Source organism: Saccostrea cucullata, unplaced genomic scaffold (genome assembly GCF_032062105.1).
Source record: "Saccostrea cucullata isolate Sc308-1 unplaced genomic scaffold, CSIRO_AGI_Scuc_v1 ctg371, whole genome shotgun sequence".
NCBI lineage: Eukaryota > Metazoa > Mollusca > Bivalvia > Ostreida > Ostreidae > Saccostrea > Saccostrea cuccullata.
In genome coordinates, this window is record NW_026923589.1 from 135574 (window position 1) to 156173 (window position 20600).

A 20600-nucleotide genomic window follows, 5' to 3' on the forward strand; every position below is an offset into this window, starting at 1 on the left:
CATGAAAATTCATGAACATTCATTACCTTGAACTACTAAGTTTTTTTCTTTAAACTGAAAATTACCAATATTCATATTTGTTCATCATTTGTTCATGAACTATGAATTATGAATGTTTTCATGAATTTTATTCATGAACTACTTTTATGAACCTGTTAAGAATCCTTTAAGAACCATTCATGAACAATTATGAACAACTCATAAAGGTTCTTAAAATCATGAATATCATTTCGCAGGGGAAAATACGAAAAATTGTAATGTTTTCTATTACATCAAATACATAAAACTCGAATCAAACAATATTTAGAACTTTCAAATGTCCTTGTATTCATCTCAAAGCTTTTGGACCAGTACGATTTAACGTTTAACAAGTCTCAGGTTAAAGGCATTTGGAGTTTGTGTAATCCCAAAACTTCCCTCTAAAGAAGGCAGACACTCGGGATCCTCGGGTTTTATCTCAAACTTCTGTAGAATTCGGACGAAAAAAAGGAAGAGCTCCATTTTTGCGAGGGCTTCTCCTAAGCACACCCTGGGCCCTGTCACAGCAAAGATAAGGTACGATATTTATGAGTGCACGAGCGATTTCTAAATAATAACTATTAGAGATATTGGCAGTTTAATTTTTTAAACATATTTTTCCTAATATGTTACTTGATGGTTTCTTACAGTTTATATTTTGACTTACGTATTGACCATGATAATTAGTATAATTGATAATTCTGGACCTTTTCTTTTTCAATACTGTAATATCTTATTGTAAATTCATACCCACTGAAAATGAAATTAACTTGTCTTTTAAGTCTTCACGACATCTCCCGTTGTCATCTAAAAACCGCTCTGGTTTAAACTTTGAAGGTTCGGGAAATGTTTCTGGGTCCATCAAGGCGGAATCCAAAAGACACAGTACCGAGGTACCTTTGGGAAAGAGGTGTCCTTTGTATGTGAAGTCTTCCTTGGCTGCATGTGGAGCCGTCATGGGAGTAGTATTTCCAAGTCGCTGAGTTTCCAGAATGAATGCCTCTACCATTGGCAGCTGTTCCTTTTGTTTCATATTTGGCTGACCTTGACCGATTACGTCATCAATTTCCTTTTGAATTCTTTTCTGCCAGTGCGGATAATGGATCAAGAAAAGTAGTGCCCATCTGAGTGTTGTGGAAGAAGTTTCAGTGCCAGCTTGGAACATGTCTCTTAAAGTTTGGTTTAGATTTTTGGCTGCAAAAAAGATGTATGATATTGTGATAATTAACAATCAATAATGTTGCAACAGATGAACTAATGTTATATTAAATATTTGAATTCTAGTAATTGCTACAAAGATCAAATCATTGTAAATAAGCCAAGATAAGATGTCTTCAAACTGTGTTTCGTTTTTGCTGAGGGTGTAACGTAAATATATAATACTTTGTAATATCAATATCAATAAACACAAAAAAGCAAAGCCTAAATGCATATTTGCACACAACACTACATGTTTATAATTAATCAGAATGAACGGTGCACTTATCTTATGATCTCATGGGATTTAACATTTAAATGCCCTTTAATCCCTCCTTCAAACTCCTTCATGATGAATAACCTGTAACTTGTAAATAAAGCTTACGTCGCGGGTTCGAATCCCACTGAGGGACGTGGAGACCGGTCCTTCGGATGAGACCGTATGAAAGGAGGTCCCGTGTTGCAGTAGGCGCTGGTACGAAAAAGATCCCTCACTGCTCAATGGCACGAGCATTGTACAAAATTTACAGTTCTCCACCAGCAAGTGATGGCGTCTCCATATGAGTGAAAAATGTCGAGAGGGATGTTAAAAAAACAAACAAACCTGTAAATAAACTGTTGATTTCATCTGATGTCTGTTTTTGTTCCAGAAGAAAAGCATCAATCAAATCATCGATGTGGTTCTCGTCAAAATTTCTTCTATGCTCCTCTATTATTTCATCAAGAAATGCCCTATAAGCATAAACATTTTTTAAAACTGTGTCGATGTTAAAGATCCTGAATTTGCGTAGAGATGGGAAAATATAAACTGGTGAGGATGTGGTAACGCTACTGAACGCCTTCGACAAGAGATCAATTAAACGCTTGAATCTTGTATCATCATAATCAAATCTTCTACCAAATAAAAGCGAACAAATGACGTTGGCCGTGGATGCATTCAGTAGATTTTTAATATCAAAAGCCTCGTTTTCACATTTTTCCAATTTCCCCATCAAGCAGTCTACTTCTTCCATGATTTGGCTTTCCATGGAACGTCTCCCGAATCCAAACTTACGTAATGTCGTCAGTGCAAACGATCTTGTTTCTTTCCATAAAGAACCTGAGGACCACAAGACACCTGGACAGGTACAAATTAAAAATTAGGACCCAGGTAATTAATAAGAATGTTGATAGAATTGTGAATGATCAAATAAGATGTGATATCTTTCAATATTTATGCTGTAATTCATTTTATTATCAAATGTTTTTAAAGATACACTGATGATAAGGAAATTAAATTGAAAAAAACCCCTTTATTTTACAAATCTCAAGATTTCCCTTTGAGATTTTTTTCTGTGGTATTGTCAACACCAGTGTAAAATTCATCCCAATATGCGAGGGCCTGTCAAAAAGTTTGTGGACATCGCCATTAAATTAAAACCGCTTTAGGAACATCAATGAATTTTGAAATATTTAGCTATCATCATCTTTTCTATCTATAGAATAAACCACAAATCATCAATTTTATTTTTAAATAAATAAGTAAAGTTTTTCTAAGCAATTGTATGTCCAGGCGCCACAATCTCAAAAACGACGTTTTTTTCGACCTAATTGTAACTAAGATAAATTATTTTGATATGAACAATATCCCGTTAATTCAGGTAAATGTTGAGACACTATTGTTCCATAAAATATGGAATTTTTACCTCATTCTGGAAGTTCTATGAATTTTTTTTGTAAATTTTACATGGATTATCCAAACAAATATTGCCTCGAAAATGACAGCAAAAGGAGGGGTTTCCTTTTCCAACATTCTATAAAGTTTTACCCCTGAAAAAACTGGTATACACCTAGAAATTGTTTAAACTGGCTATGGAGAAATAATTTGCATCCAGATTACTTGTTTTTTTTTTTAATGCAAAACTAGATTCAGAGAGAAAAGGGATGCAAATTTAATGTCAATTTGTAGTCAAGGTTTGAAAAATCTATCACGTCAAATAATGGCGTTCATCATGTGCTTTTGCTATATTGAACTCCAAAAATCAAATATGCTGGCACAATCAAGCGAGGATCTCTTTCAATGTATAAATCCATGTGCAATAATATATATGCATTGAAAGCTGCTGTTCATGGCATTGTAAAGTCTTAAAAACAAGACGGATTGAAGTCCTTACTCAGCTCTAGGGAATCTCATCAAAATATGTGTACGAGGTAGAAGAAGCGGACATTGAAAAATAATGACGTTGTCGGACGTCATGAAACTGAGCGGCGACGGTGCCGGGTGATCATATACTGTCCTTTTTATTTTATAATAATTTGGGAAATAATGAACGTATCAAGCTTAAATTTTCAACATTGATTTGTTTTTGTTGTTTTATGTTCCTTATAAATTTTGTAAGCTCAAACAACATAGTACTAATTTAATAGCTTCAGTCCACGAACTTTTTGATAAACCCTCGTACATGTAAAGATTTGTTATCGTTCTGTGCATGGACTCACTGTGACACATAAAATGTATATAAAATTCGCATGGATTTCATGTGAAACCTTTACACGAGAAAGCGACGATAAATAGTTATGAATTTTACATGAAGAACCTATCGCATAAATATGGTGCAATAAAAACTTCACGTGAACGTTATTTAAAAAATTACGTGAAAATCATAAAAACTTATTCACCCCATATTCGCATGTAAAAAATAATCATATTATTCCTACGTGATTTACACATACTTTTCAAATAAAAGGATAAGCATATGAAAATCGTGTAAACCACATAACCCTGTGTGTCGCCTCACCTCTAAGACTTGAAAGTGAACTGTTTTCATTTTCATCTATCATACCAAGAATCAGAAATGAGATATAAGCATAAGTTAAGAAATTACCATTTCCTTCTGCAATGTCAGTGGAAAGCAACCTTGGTCGCTCAGAGAAGATATCACCATGTTTGACCAGTAATGCCCGGATGTTGTCGAATCCGTTTACAAAAATGATAGGTTTATGGAAGATCATTATGGTATAGATGTCCCCATAAATCTTCCTTAGTCTCCTGTGAGCTGTCAATGCCTCTGATGGTTTGAAGAGTCCGACATTGCCGATGATGGGGTAACATGTAGGACCAGGAGGAAGTCCTTTTGGTCGTCCAGTCAGGCTCCATATCAAAGATAGTAGTACGACAACAATGGCCAATGTCACCCACATTATGTCAAATGTTCTACATGGAGTCCTACATTCGTTGAACTTATTTGTATGGTGTCATTTATGTGCCAAAAAATATTTCTCCTATCTCCTGTTCTGATTTCTTTTTTTGGTCGCTTACACAGTAAAGCGACACTTGGGATTATTTTCCCCGGCATCCTTCTGTCTTTACCTCTGTCACACTTCGTGTTCGGAGTACTATTAGAGGTAGGGATTTGATTTTTGGGTGTATTGCTTGGAATATGTTTTTTTTAAAATACATGTAACAGGGCTACTGACCTCCGGACATTATTCTCGGAACCACTATTTCAACAATGTCCCATATTTCCGATACGCACACAATATATTTTGAGTTTTTAGCTCACCTCAACGAAGTTGGGGGAGCTTATGTAATAACCCTCGGCGTCGGTGTCGGCGTCGGCGTCCCGGGTTAAGGTTATGTTTTTTGGAGCAGTTTTCTTTTTAAGTACTTCTATGTCCTATATTGATTAGTCATGCATGGAAGATGTTTCTTGTGTGTTTCATTGCACCAGTCAAAGTTTCAGATGCTGTAATTTCAGCAAAAGAATGACCAGGTTAATGTTTTTGGAGCAGGTTAACATTTTTGGTGCAGTTTTTGGTGTAGGTCTCATTTCCGAGTAACTATAAGCCCTATATTGACCAAACTTGCATGAAGGATACATCTAAGGATGCATACTACCAGACTTGCTTCGGATGCTGAATTTGACCTACATTTTCCGGTTGAGTGAACAGGTTAAAGTTTTTGGTGCAGGTGTCATTTCAAACATACTATGAGCCCTATAATGAACTTGCATGGATGGTACATCTTAGGATGCATACTACCAGACTTGCTTCGGATGCTGAATCTGACCTACATTTTTTGAGTGAACAGGTTAAAGTTTTTGGTGCAGGTGTCATTTCAAAGACACTATGAGCCCTATAATGACCAAACTTGCATGGATGGTACATCTTAGGATGCATACTATCAGACTAGCTTCGGATGCTGAATCTGACCTACATTTTCCGCATGAGTGAACAGGTTAAAGTTTTTGGTGCAGGTTTCATTTCCAAGTTACTATGAACCATATAATGACCACACTTGCATGGGTGGTACATCTAAGGGTGCATTCTACTAGGCTGGCTTCGGATGCTGAATCTGACCTTCATTTTCTGGATTATTGAAAAGGTTAGCTTTTTATACAGGTTTCATTTCCAAGTAACTTTGAGCTCTATGTTGAGCAAACTTGCATGGATAATACATCTTAGGATGCACACTAATGGACTTGCTTCAGATTCTGAATTCGACATGCATTTTCCAGATCATGGACCTCTTAAAAGTTATGGGTGCAGGTCTATTACCAAGAAACTATAAGGCTTATATAAACCAAACTTGCACAAATGATGCATCAAGGGATAAAAACTCTCAAACATGCTTCAGATGCTGGATTTTAATTACGTTCTTATGATGAAGAACTAGTTTGAAGTTTTTATATAGATCTATTCCAAAGTATCAAATCAAAATTGTATAAATTTTGCATTTTTGGATGTACACTTTTTGTTGGTTAATTGTGTGACTTTGCCTTACTTAAAGACAACATTCGTTGAGGTGAGCTCTGTAATCTCTGATTACCTATGTTTAGGTTTGCAGGGGATGCTCACTCCTCCATGACACCTGATCCCATAAACATATTTGATATTGAATACTGTTTTTAATCTCCATATCCTTCATTTGCATGACTTGTCATAAAATTAACATGCTGAAAAATATCGGTAACGCAGTCTAAATGACATTGACCTTTGACATATTTTCAAGAACACTCCAAACCGTAATGCTAGCTTTTGTAAATTGCAGGCGACGCATATTTATATCTAAATCTTTACGATGGGTTCCTTGTTAAATATATATCATGTATAAAACATGTTCCATTTGTAAAATCTTGCTTAAAGTTATATAACATATGTTTATGTTTCCGGATACATTGGATCCAAGTGTGAAAACCATTTTGTCGGAGGGAAGTTATACAAATTGTTACTCTGAATGTAACACGTTATTTTCTAGTTCCCTACAGGTGAAATCGAAGGAGACTTTAGCTATCCTCTGAGTCTGTCCGTCCGTCTGTCTAACTATCCGTCCGTCTGTTCCTCTGTCTTCTCTGTCTCTCCCACTTTGTTTTCCTCACTTTTTAGCTCACCTGAGCCGAAGGCTCAAGTGAGCTTTTCTGATCAAAATTTGTCCGTTGTCGTCGTAAACTTTTCACATTTTCATCTTCTTCTCTAGAACCACTGGGCCAATTTCAACCAAACTTGGCACAAAGTATCCTTGGGTAAAGGGGATTCAAGTTTGTTCAAATGAGGGGCCACTCCCTCTTCCAAGGGGAGATGATTATGAATTAGTGAAAAATTAATAGCATTTTCAAAAAATCTTCTTCTCAAGAACCACTGGGCCAGGAAAGATGAAACTCATGTGGAATCATCCTCAGGTAGTGTAGATTGAAGTTTGTTCAAATCATGACCCCCGAGGGTAGGGTGGGACCAAAATGGCCGATCAAAGTTTTACATAGGAATATATAGGAAAAATCTTTAAAAATCTTCTTCTCAAGAACCACTGGGCCAGGAAAGATGAAACTCATGTGGAATCATCCTCAGGTAGTGTAGATTGAAGTTTGTTCAAATCATGACCCCCGGGGTAGGGTGGGGCCAAAATGGCCGATCAAAGTTTTACATAGGAATATATAGGGAAACCTTTTAAAATCTTCTTCTCAAGTACTTTAAAGCCATACTTAGTGATATTTATAGGGAATCATCTTAGGTAGTGTAGATTCAAGTTTGTTAAAATCATGACCCCCTTGGGGGGTTAAAATTCATGCCCCCTCCCCCCTCAGTAAACTTTCAGTTCTGATCTGATATGTGCTTTTTCCTAGCCAATTGCTCAGGTGAGCGATGTGGCCCCTGGGCCTCTTGTTTGTAATTGCTTGCAGATGTTGAGTGATTTTTGGAACGTGAATGTATCTTGATAAGATAAAAATCAAGTTTGAATTTCGTTCCGCATCAACGTTTCAGAGGAAAATACGGCCTTTTTTTATTTTTTTATTTTTTCATGGTTTCCACACATTTCTCTAGACACTTACAGAGATTGAGCTAATTTTTGGTATGTGAGTGCATCTTTATGAGTTACAGATCAAGTCTGAATTTCATTCCACTTCATTGATATTTGAGTAAAATCACAGCCTTTTTAATTTTTAATTGGAACTAGATTACACTTGCCGGTGTAACGAAGAAAAGCGACCCCTGTAGAATATTGACCAGGGAGTCATTTTTCTACGTAAAAAAATGATTTATGTATCTTAATCCTTTCTAGCATATATTTGATTGCATATCTTAATAGTAGCATCACTATCAATGTATCTGGTATGGCTTTATTTTTGGATTGCAGAATCCCAATGAATATTTATTCATTAATTGGGGTGCATAAATTTTATTATTTTTTTCATTCAAAGATTTTGCTCCGAAAATGGCATGATATGTTTCTCATAACTATAAACTTTGAATTTTTTTTTAAAAATCCAAAAACATAGCATAGAAGCATGAAAAGCAACGTTATTTAATTATATAAATTAAATCCCCTTAGCTCTTACATTTAAACTTACATATTCATCTGTATGGAAGAAGGATATGGAGATAACGAACAGTATTCAATATCAAAGTCAACAAAACAATACAAAATAGGAGCAGAGCAAACACAGACCTCCAAAACATCAGGGGTGGGATCAGGTGCCATGGAGGAGTGAGCATCCCCTGCTGACCGGTCACACCCGCCGTGTGATCCTTGTCATGATCGGGAAATAACTGAAAAATCCGTCGTCAATTCAATGTAAAAATAATGGACTAACAATCAGCAAGAAAAACGTCAGTCAGCATTTGAATTAATAATAAATTGTATTTGCTGTCAGGGCCATGGTATCGGTCATAGAATTTACGAAATGATGACTTTAAACGAATATTTTTGTTTCATCAACTTGCTTGTTAGTGATTTACCTCGTTTAAGAAAATTTTCATACGTAGATCAGGCTCTTGCGTATCGAATCAACTGAGATATATACACTTCGTATGCAGGAGATGAAGGTTTATTGCTGCGTAAGGGGAGTTGACGAAAGAAAAGTTAAAGTCATCACGTTTATCATATAGCTTGGTTGTTAAATTACCATTAACGACTTTTTCAAGTAAAATATCCAAGTGTGAAACAGATGTGTAAGACTCTGTGGTATCTCTTATCTCAAGCTCTCCTGGATATATCGTATTGACGTAGGAATGAAAATTACCTTTGTTAATTGACAATACGTCGTCGATATATCTAAATGTCGAGTTGAAGGCCACAGCAAGTGTTTTCTTCTCTTCACGCATAAGATCTTGTACAAATTCTGCTTCATATGAATAAAAAAATATGCCCGCTAATAACGGAGCGCAATTGGCACCCATGGAAATTCCAATAGATTGTTTGAAGACCTGGTCTCCAAAAACCAAATAGATTTTTTTCAATCAGAAACTCTAGCATCTTTTTGATGCCAACTTCAGAGTTCTTGTGTATGTTATCAGAATGTGTTTTAACAAAATGATTTTGCACATGACCAATTACCAGGTAATAAAAATACTGTAAACCAACTTTTATTCGCGTGCGAGAAATTTTCGCGAAGTTCGCGAGAGTCTCGTCATCGCGAATATTTATCGCCGCGAACCGGTTCTTAAAATCTATATGTCTATTAACAACATAACCTAAATAGACTTGATCGCGAAAATTTATCGTCGCAAACTAATTTACCACCGGTTGATCGCGAAATAAAGTCGTCGCGAATAAAAGTTGGTTTACAGTAGTTCTATTTTTACTGAAAAAGCAGCTGTCAATGATATCAAAAAGTCTGGAATTTAATTTATCGTGGGGAATGGTTGTGTATAAAGTTGAAAAGTCGCAAGTTTTTAAGCTTTTGATATTGGTTAAATCTTGTGATTTCAAATTGTCCAAAAGTTCTTTGGAAATTTTAAGTATCCACATCTGACTTACACCACTTCTTGAATATATATTGTTGCACAGTACTCTTAATAGCTTGAAGTTTTTCTTTCACTGTTGTCAATACCTTAGTGAGGAGTATCGAAAGAGGCTTGGTTGAACATTTACTGGAACCTGAAATGTATCTTTGTTTGTAAAGGTTCTTATGAAGTTTCCAAATACAATATATATATATATATATATATATATATATATATATATATATATATATATATATATATATATATATATATATATATATATATATATATATATATATATATATAGGGTAGTTCAAATTCATTTTGGCTCAGTGGAATATTAATATATTCAAAACTGACATATGATTTCAAAGAACTCTTCCTCAGAGAGGGAAGTATGAGTATAAGTGGTATTACCGCTTGTATTATTAAATCCAAGTTCTTCTAAAATACAATTTTTATAATGAGCCTTAAAAACGAAGACAATATTTTCACCTGCTTTGTCGGTATACGTAGGGACGAGTACGTACTGATCATGTAATCTATCTAATTCTTTTCTCACTTCTGGATTATTGAACACAGAAGGATAGATGGTTTTCATATTGCCCCTCAATCTTTTGATACGCGACTTAAACATGGATCTGATATATTTATCCATTCTGACAAAGTGTCAATGTCTTCTTTTTTCATATCTTGCCATTGTCTGGCGTACTTTTCAACAGAAATTATAATAAATGTATTTATGAAATTCCAATGCCAGTTGAAGGAGCGGAGTTATGCATTCTGCTTTAAAATACACATTTTTTACTACCTTATATGAATTACTAATTTTTTTTCATGTACTCGTATATATAGGAAATACCTTACACATCGAGAACGTTCTTATAATGATATTAAAAATTCCTCCAAAACTGGCAAAAATTTACACCTGAGTGAATAACAGTTCAACCTTCAGAGATATCTATAAATTAAAATTAATGCTTCCCTTTTCAACGATTTTTAGCCCACAGCTGACACCTGACAATGGTTGCTGTTACATCCCCTTTCTTCTGAGATTTTTTAGACAAATTTATGAACTCTATTAGTCTCTCATGCCATTCCTTCAAAATAAAATCCTAGCATATACCGTCCAAATGTTAATGCTAAAGTAAAAGTGTGGAAATTTGGGGTAAAAGAGTATCAAACTCCAAGGTCAATATCAAAAGGTCAAAATTGGTTGTACACAGAAAAAGGTCTTGTCACAAAAATACACCTGTAAAATATGAAAGCCATAGTCCCACCCCGTCTAAAGATATGGGCAAGAATTTTGCGGACAAATATACAAACAGACAGACGGATAGGTAAAAAACAATATACCCCCGAAACTTCGTTTACGGGGACATAAGTGTATCATTAAAGTAAAATCTTTTTCATCATCCAACATTTGATTTTTTTTCTATTGGTAAAAACTCCTAAAATCATTACATGTAAGTACATGCAGAACGGGGAAAACGATACTACATGTGCCAATTTTTGAATAGACGCCCACTCTTTTTTTGTACTTAATCATGTTTTATGCTACAACCCCCATTTTATTAAGGATTCGTTGACACTAGCAAACGACAAAAGACATTTTACAGGTTTTGAGCTAACCACATATTGTTTCCCTTGTGTCATAGGTCAGAGGCAATTTAATTTCGTACTTATTTCTACAAATTAAATCATCCCTATTTTTTTATGAGTAGTTTGAAACTTCATTCTAATTTTCTAAGCTAGCGCCCTTTTTCGCGCCAGATTTAAAAATAGGGATCAAAAACGTAAAACTTTTGAAAAAAATATTTTGAAAAAATTATTCTGATTTTTGCAAATTATTTATCAAAGAGATTTACAGTTAATTGATTATGGAAACTTTTTTTTCTGACACCAGCTAGAAAAAAACCTTTTTAAGATTAAAATGACAACTGTGAAAACTTACTGTATAAAATGTAATAAACGTTCCTATGAATGCGCGTATCCTTTAGTTAAAACATTTTAATATTGTTAATGGGGATAAAGCAGTTTGTATTATTAATGTAAGGTATTGTATAGCTTTGATTTCGTTATCTAAGATTAAAGCTTTCAGAGATAACACTTCAAAGCATAAGGCATCTTGATATTACCCGTATACATTCGCCTAACAAGAACATTCCTACCAAAACGAATGTTTTTGCATCCAAAAATGAAAAGGGGTCATTATTCTTCGATGTCATTTTTCTACAATGAACACGGAGAAAATGACCCCAAGGCCATAATTTTTACAGAAAAGTGGGTCATATTTCTACGTAGAAAAATGACCCCGGTCAATATTCTACGGGGGTCACTTCGTCGTTACACCGGCAGAGGATTAGTACTGCTTATTCAATTCTCTCAGCATGCTTGTTATAGCTGTTAAGGATAGATGATAATTATTTTTAAAAAATGAAATCCTGAAGACATTCATTCTTTTCTTTTGCATTAATTTGGAAATTTTTGAAATGAAATATATGGCGATAACGCACAATATTTAAGTTCAGAATTATTTTAACAATACAAAATGGGGGCAGAGCAAACACGGACAATCTGAGGTGCAATCCCGTGCAAAGGAGGGATGAGCTCCTGCCGATCGGTCAATCCCGCCGTGTGATCTATGTCATGATCAGGAAAAAAAGGGAAAATCCGTCGAGAATTCAGTGTGTAAATAATGGCCTAACAATTAGTATAAGAAACATCAGTCAGCATTTGACTCAATGATAAATCTGAAAAGGGCATTGTATCGACTTACGAAATGATGAAATAAGACCTGGGTTCTAGTGCTAGGGTGGGGCTAAACACGTAGGTAGTGAAAATGCATTGTTTCTTTGAAAATCTTCTTCTCTGCTCCTGGGTATTAAATAAACCAACTAAGTGCATAGTTATGATAAGTAAGAGTGAATCTACCAAAATTGTGAATTTTATGGCCCCAGGGTCAGGGGTTCTGGTGTTAGGGCGGGGCTCTATTGAATATATAGTGAAAATACATGAATTCTTTGAAAATCTTCTCTGCTCCTGGGTATTAAATAAACTAAGTAAGTGCATAGTTATGATGAGCAAGAGTGCCTCTACCAAAATTGTGAATTTTATGGCCCCAGGGTCAGGGGTGCTAGTACTAGGGCGGGGCTCTATTGATTACATGGTGAAAATACATTAATTCTTTAAAAATCTTCTCTGCTGTTGGGTATTAAATGAACAAACTAAGCACCACATAGTTTTGCTGAGCAAGAATGCCTCTTCCAAAATTGTGAATTTTATGGCCCTAGGGTCAGGGGTTCTGTTTTTAGGGCAGGGCTCTATTGATTATACAGAGAAAATGCAGAAATTCTTTAAAAATCTTCTCTGCTCCTGGGTATTCAACAAACTAAATAAGTATATATTTATGATGAGCAAGAATGCCTCTTCCAAAATTGTGACTTTTATGGCCCCAGGGTCAGGGGTTCTGGTGTTAGGGCGGGGCTCTATTGATTATAATTTTATATAGTGAAAATACATTAAATCTTTGAATTTTTTCTTTTCTGCTCCAGGGTATTTAGCAGATGAACTACCTATATAGTTATGACGGACAAGGGCCCTAATCTTCCAGAATTGTGAATTTTAAGGCCCCTTAGGGTCAGGGGTAACATAGACGGGGGGGGGCTATACTGAAAATGAATGAATGGTTTGAAATCTGCTCCTTGGAATTAATCAAATATCAAGGCTTAAGGGTTAGAGGTTCATGTGTGGTAGGGGCACTACTGATTATTTCTAAATATTACTGATTAGTTGAAATGCATTTTTTGTTCCCCTACCCTGCATATGGGTATTAAGTAAACAAACTAAGCAACTGCTAAGTGTATTGTTATGATGATCAATGGTGCCTCTTTCAAAATTATGAATGCCATAGCATCTGGCTTAAAACATGAATCATATTCAACCACTGGAAAGTTGTTGCATAATGCTCAGGTGACCTATAAGGCCCATGGGCCTCTTGTTTTGGTATGCGAAGAATACATCCTTAAATATATACTACAGTAAAACTTGTTCCATTTGTCTCAATTTTCAGATAAAGTCTTCTGTAAGTCACAGAACATATGTTTATGTTTCGGGATAAATTGGTTCCAAGTGTGAAAACCATTTTGTCGGAGGGAACTTGTACAAATTGTTACTCTGAATGTAACACGTTATTTTTTTTAGTTCCCTACAGGTGAAATCGAAGGAGACTATAGGCATCCTCTGAGTTTGTCTGTCTAACTATCCGTCCGTCTGTTCCTCTGTCTGCTTATCAGTCTGTCCCACTTGGTTTTCCACACTTTTTTGTATTTGCTTGCAGATGTTGTGATTTTTGTGTATGTAAATGTATCTTGATAAAATAAACATCAAGTTTGAATTTCGTTCCGCATCAATGATTTTAGAGGGAAGTACGGCCTCTTTGATTTTTACATGGTTTTCCACATATTTTTTTTTAGACGCACACAGATATTGAGCTAATTTTTGGTATGTGGGTTCATCTTTATGAGTTACAGATCAAGTTTGAATTTTGTTCCACTTCATTGTTTTTGAGTAAAATCACAGCCTTTCTAATCTTTAATTGAGACCAGGTTACACTTGCCTGTATGGACTAGTACTGCTTATGCAATTCTCTCAGAGTGCTTTTATAACATGTAAATAATGCTAGCGGTTAAGGATTAATGATCATTATTTTAAAAAAATGAAATTCTGAAGACATTCATTCTTTTCTCGTGCATTAATTTGGAAATTTCTGATATTAAATATATGGTGATAACGCACAATATTCAAGTTCAAAATTCTATTAAACAATACAAAATGGGAGCAGAGCAAACACGGACAAGCTGAGGTGCGATCAGGTGCAAAGGAGGGGTGAGCATCCCTTGCCGATCCGTCAAACCCGCCGTGTATTCCTTGTCATGATCAGGAAATAAAAGGAAAATCCGTCGACAATTCAGTGTGTAAATACTGGCCTTACAATAAGTATAAAAAGTTCAGTCAGCTTTTGACTCAATGATAAATTGTATTTTCTGACAAGGGCATTGTATATCGACTTACGAAATGGTGAAATGACACTGTTGATTTAAAGGAGACTGCCAATATTCTTGTTTTAGCAAATTGTTTGTCAATCATTTACCTCGTTTAGAAATTGTACATACGTAGAGCATGTTCTTGCAGATCGAATCAACTGATATAAACACTGTATGCAGGTGATGATGGTATATTGTCGTATAAGTAAGGGAAGTTGACGATTGATTAGTAAAATTCATCACGTTAATCATAAAGCTTGGGTTTAGATTATCATAAACATCCTTTTCAAATATATTACTAGTATGCAAATATGAAACTTCCCTTAACACCCTTCCCCGCAGTCACGCATTTTAACGCATATACCATTTCCTATTTCTAACGCAAAATCACGCATTTACCGTTTCCCCGCAATCACGCATTTTCACGCACTTTAAAAAGTTCATTAAATCTTCAATTTATTGCCAAATTCCAACTATTTTATACCTGCTTGAATCTCATGAAATAAGAGATATTATATTCTAATTAAAATATTATTTCAGAATATTATTTACGCTAAACTTTATAGAAATTTGTACCCCGCTATAAAGTGCTTGCGGGGAAATGGTAAAGTAATATTTCTATGACGCGAGGATTCAATATATGTTGCATAGTAAGTCTGTAAGTTGTAAAGAGTTAAAAGAGTGAAATAGAATATTCTTTTGCAAAAGAAAAAAAGGAAGATAAACATTATATTTGCAAACAATTATAGCATTAACTCTTCTCCATAACATTTAATGTAACCTATTTCCTTTACAAATCTGACTAGCTGAAATATGATACCTTGTAATGGAAATAAGTACACATATGATTATCTTTAAATGCAATCTACGACCCTGACGACGTAGTTTTCTCTAGAGCATTGTTTCTTGTATAAAAGTATGAATTTTTTTTTTACTTCAAAATCTAGAAATACATAATGAGAAAAATGTACAAATACATTGACTTTGAAAATAATCTTCTTCATTTTTTTTTTTAGATTTCCTGGACTACAACGCCAGTAAGAGTGAAGCGCTTTATTCATGTACCCCGTGAGCTCTGAAAACTTAAAAATTCATACTAGTATCTTATGTATACATGATTTGTTTAATGTCTTGTCATCAATTTATTTCATTTTGAAACGATAATACCGTATATCAGGATTTTTCCGCGTGTATCCAATTTCCGCTTTGTTCGCGACGAGTTCTGAATCGCGGAAAATAGAACAGCGTTTATTTAATACAAAGTTTTCTTCTTGCAGTAGAATTATTTCTTAATACTTATATCGTAGAAGGTAGAAATATCGGGATCAGAGAACAAGCGCAAGATACCGGTAATAGGTAAAGGCCCTTATTGTTTGTTTACTAATTGACAAGCTAGCTAATTATATGGGTCACGTTCCTTGCGAGAAGCTAATTAAACTAATTATACCTGAGCTGCTCGTCATTTTGGAACAGTAAATGACCTATGATTGTTTAAATCTTAAAAAATAATATCTGTGGTCTGAGAGTTAGTACGAAACACAGGTGTGTAATCAGCTGAGCGGGTCTTCCGAAATTGACAAGGTGAATTTTTAAGGTCGATCGACCTATTTCTCACCCGTATGAACTAGTAACTCTAAGTTAATGACTTTACGTATTACATCCAATTTCTCCATACGCTTAAACAATTGTAAATAATATTATCACTGGAACTTTGAAATAGTGAAAATTTGATTCGCGTAAATTTAATATACTGATTTAGGTTCTGATTCGCGGAAAAAACATGACGCGGAAAAAACCTGATATACGGTATAAGGTTGAACTGTCGTTTGAAGTAAATTACGTTATTATGACGTCACAAAATAAATCTTCTTGCTCCTGCAAGGCCGCCTCTGATGTTTTTGGAGTGAAGTGTTTGCTCTGGTCCCGAATTGTTTAAGTGGACAATGAGCTTCAATACTGGTCGCTATCTTTGTATTTTGTTTCATACTGCTACCAGCTTCTCTAAATATGAGTCCATGTCATGCACAAATTGTGACTGTCAACCTTTTCTTCAATTCCATTTCTACATTTTTTCCGTCAAGATTATTAATATACAGAAACATCAGGTCAATTTAGGAGTTATTAAATGAGTAAAAAAATTATGACATCATAAAATACAAACATATTTCAGAAATATATTGATATAAAAAAGTATCAAACAATATTAAGAGCATTTAAATGGCTCTCGTATGTCTGTCAAAGCTCACAGACTATTGCAGTTTAACGTTTAACAAGTCTCAGATTAAAGGCATTCGGAGTGTGAGTAACCCCACAAATTCCCTCTAAGGAAGGCAGACAGTCAGGATCCTCAGGGTTCATCTCAAACTTCTGTAGAAATCTCACGAAGAAAAGGAAGAGCTCCATTTTGGCGAGGGCTTCTCCTAAACAAGCCCTTGGTCCTGTCAGAGCAAAGATTATAAGGCATAATATATAAAAAAGCGTGAATGATTTCTATGTAATAGACAGTAACATTAAGGATATTACCAGTTCAACTCTAGTTATCAATTCTGATTTGTAAGATTTAAACTTACATATTACAATGTAGCCATAATCATGACTATTTATGGCGTATTTATGACCTTTTCCAATACTGAAATAAGTTCATTCATAATTCATACCTAACGAAAAGGAGATCAACTTGTCCTTTAAGTCGTCACGACACCTTCCACTGTCATCTAAAAACCTCTCAGGTTTAAACTTTAAAGGTTCAGCAAAGGTTTCTGGGTCCATCAAGGCAGAATCCAACATAAACAGTACTATGGTACCTTTGGGAAAGAGGTTTCCTTTGTACGTGAAGTCTTCCTTGACTGCACGTGGGGCAGTTATGGGAGTAGTATTTCCAACTCGCACAGTCTCCAGAATGAACGCCTCTACCACTGGCAGCTGTTTCCTGTGTTCCATTTTAGGCTGACCTTGACCTATGACGTCATCAACCTCCTTCTGAAGTCTTTTTTGCCAGTGCGGATAATGGATCAAGAAAAGTAGTGCCCATCTGAGTGTTGTGGAAGTAGTTTCAGTGCCAGCTTCAAAGAAATCTTCTAAAATTTGGTTCAGATTTTCGGCTGTAAAAGAAGATGTATAATATTTTGATCATGAAGGAGGCGGGGGGGGGGGGGGGGGTCAAAAAATTAACCGTCAGATAGAAATTATTTTTTTAGGTATGATATATTAAGCTGTCAACTATCATTTGGTAAAGATATGTATCAAACATTGTAGTTTAAGAATTGATCATTTTGTACATTTTATATTTAGCTTTTCTTTTAAAGGAGATCAGTAAAGTAGTCTTAAACTGGCTATAACAATCCAGCCCTCCTAAACAATCAATAATGGGACCCAAAATATAATATAATATAATGAGATCAAATTAATTTATATGTGTTATGTTATATTATAATAATATTTGCATAAATGAAACGAAGATTTAGGAATTAATTGAATTTAATCCCTCTTTCAAAACCCCATCATACACACACATGATGAACTACCTGTAAATATAGTGTTGATTTTATTTGATCTTTGTTTTTGTTCCAGAAGATAAGCATCAATAAAATCATCTATGTGATTCTCGTCAAAACGTCTTCTATGCTCCTCTATTATTTCATCAAGAAATGCCCTTATAGCACGGACATTTTCTAAAACCGGATCAATGTTAAAGATCTTGATGTTGCGTAAAGAAGGGAAAATAAAAACTGGTGAATCTATAGTGACGCTGCTGAACGATTTCGACAAAAGATACATTAAACGCTTGAATCTTGTATCATCATAGTCAAATCTTCTACCGAATAAAACCGAACAAATGACGTTGGCCGTGGATGCATTCAGTAGATTTTTAATATCCAAAGCCTCGTTTTCACATTTTCCTAATTTCTCCATCAAACAGTCTACTTCTTCCATGATTTGGCTTTCCATAGAACATCTCCCAAATCCAAACTTACGTAATGTCATCAGTGAAAACGATCTTGTTTCTTTCCATAAAGGACCCGAGGACCACACGATACCTGGACAAGTGATGAGAAATTAGGAAAATTAATGTTGATAAAACTTTTAATGATCAGATAGGATTAGATATTTTTTGATACTTATGGTGCAGGTGATTTTTTCTGTGGTATTGTCAACTATTATTGCCTAATAAATCCAAATAAAAAGATTCTCTAACGTTGCCTCTATATGTACTTTAAGAACTTACCATTTCCTTCTGCAAGATCAGTGCCAAGAGATCTTGGTCGTTCAGAGAAGATATCTCCATGCTTAACAAGTAGCGCCCGAATGTTGTCGAATCCGTGTACGAATATGATAGGTTTATGGAAGATCATTATGGTATAGATGTCTCCATAAATCTTCCTCAGTCTCCTGTGAGCTTTCACAGCCTCTGATGGTTTGAAGAGTCCGACATTGCCAATGATGGGGTAACATGTAGGACCAGGTGGAAGTCCTTTCGGTCGTCCAGTCAGGCTCCATATCAAAGAAAGTAGTACAACAACAATGGCCAATGTCACCCACATTATGTCGAATGTTCTACATCACCCCTACTAATGTGTTCGGAACCTTTTATTTTTCGGTGTTCTGCAAATTATAAAACCCGATGAGTTCAGAGTAGCTCTGGCAGTGGCTCTGGCGAGAGTTAGCGAGACTTCAGCGAGATAGGGTAAATTATTCACGGAAATGTGGTTAGGAAGTGACTAGCACGTGGAGGCATGGTAAACAGAAAAGTTATGTTGCGTTTCAGTTTTCATGACCCTAAAATCAGCTGATAATATACTAGTATGTAGAAATGTACTTCAATCAATCGATCTCTTTTACATTCATCCAAACTTACATTTATTAAGTATTCTCTGTAATACAATTTTCTGCAGTCCTGAATTAAAATTTCTTTTTGGACAAATATTTTTTTGCATGGGAACCGGGACTATATTTTTTGGCGTCAATTTAGCAAATAAGGCACCAGCATGATTTTAACTGACCAATCAGCTGAATGAGTATTGCATTGTGGGTTACTACGAATACTACAGGAATTTTACGCTTGAAATAAAAGGAAAAATCTTATGATAAATGAAAAGCATGTTTAAAAATATTGTCATGCTTATAATGACAAACAATTCATTTGTTAAATAAACCGCGGAAGTCTAGGCTTCTGAAAGTCACACTGCAAAAGCGATTTGCGTCTGTATTAATTCCTTTGTTGTACTATCGGTGAATACAATTGCCAGGTGAATTCCCTGGCTGAACACGTGATCACGAACTTAAACAAAGTTTTGTCCATTTGTAACGGTTTCTTAGTTATAGATGAGATATAAGAAAGTCCGTTTCAGGGTTCGATCATCTCCTTTTATTCACATACAGATGAACACATGGAAAATATGAAACAGGATAAAGGAAAATGCCCTGAAAATTATAATAACAAATAATAAATACATAGCATAAAATATTCTAACATATCCGTATCAATATAGTTACTACAATTTGCGGTTAACAGATACGCTGCATAAAGGGAGGTAACTCTTCACACGAATTACACATTATAAAATAGAATAATGCTCCCTTTCAATATTATACTCTTTGAAAAATCATAAAACCTTTATACAACAATATTGATCTAAATGTTACAATAACGTCTACACAGACTTTACTCTTTTAGGATAATCATATTAAAATATATAAAACAATAATTGCATACCAATCTATGGGATTGAGCCTCTCCCAATCAATAGAGTGTCTGACTCAGTATGGCTCACATGGTCCAGATCATATCATATAACTACAAATTACCATAGTTTACATAAGTAAACCTATCATAAAAATATCTACATATTTATTTAAATAAAAACTACTATCTGCATCAATAAAACAGTTACTCAGAAATTCTATCTCTCAATCAGATTCTGACCGTGAAAGTGCTATGGAATTAACTTTGGCAAAATTACAGACTTTACAGTTAAATCAAATATTAGAAATCATATTAGAATTAGTATATAAATATTAGCTTACCTTAATAGAGAGAAATATCGTCTTAGTCAAATGTCAAAAGTCTTGATTATCAAATCAATAAATATGGCCCTCTCTACTGAAAGACTGGACAAAGAATGACCATAACAAAACAACTTT

At 34.9% G+C, this 20600-nt stretch overlaps 2 protein-coding genes across 4 annotated transcripts in view; both read right to left on the bottom strand.

Moving 5' to 3' along the window:
- Positions 1-351: 351 nt before the first annotated feature.
- Positions 352-20600, bottom strand: part of LOC134264445 (cytochrome P450 2C37-like) — a 79857-nt gene continuing 59608 nt past the window's right edge. For 2 of the 3 annotated variants that reach the window (XM_062746746.1, XM_062746747.1), the window contains exons 2-4: positions 1820-2332; positions 769-1212; positions 352-536 (exon numbers count right to left, since the gene is read on the bottom strand). In XM_062746746.1, coding sequence (XP_062602730.1) covers positions 358-536; positions 769-1212; positions 1820-2332 — 1136 coding nt within the window. In that variant the 3' untranslated portion in view covers positions 352-357. Of the gene's footprint in view, positions 537-768; positions 1213-1819; positions 2333-4079; positions 4447-20600 lie in introns of those variants that run through there. The other variant, XM_062746743.1, reaches the window with a different exon arrangement.
- On the bottom strand, positions 16609-19013 carry LOC134264446 (cytochrome P450 2B4-like). Its single transcript, XM_062746749.1, has 4 exons — positions 18685-19013; positions 17984-18496; positions 17117-17560; positions 16609-16897 (listed from the first exon to the last, which is right to left on the bottom strand). The coding sequence occupies exons 1-4, from the start codon at positions 18998-19000 to the stop codon at positions 16719-16721; spliced, it is 1452 nt and encodes a 483-aa protein (XP_062602733.1). The 5' UTR covers positions 19001-19013; the 3' UTR covers positions 16609-16718.

Excerpts from the sequence above, each read along its gene's own strand:
- LOC134264446 (XM_062746749.1), bottom strand. The coding sequence starts at position 19,000 with ATGTGGGTGACATTGGCCATTGTTGTTGTACTACTTTCTTTGATATGG. Across the intron at positions 18,497-18,684 it reads TGATCTTGCAGAAGGAAATG|GTATCGTGTGGTCCTCGGGT; the intron begins GTAAGTTCTTAA and ends TCACTTGTCCAG. Across the intron at positions 17,561-17,983 it reads AATCAACACTATATTTACAG|CCGAAAATCTGAACCAAATT; the intron begins GTAGTTCATCAT and ends CTTCTTTTACAG.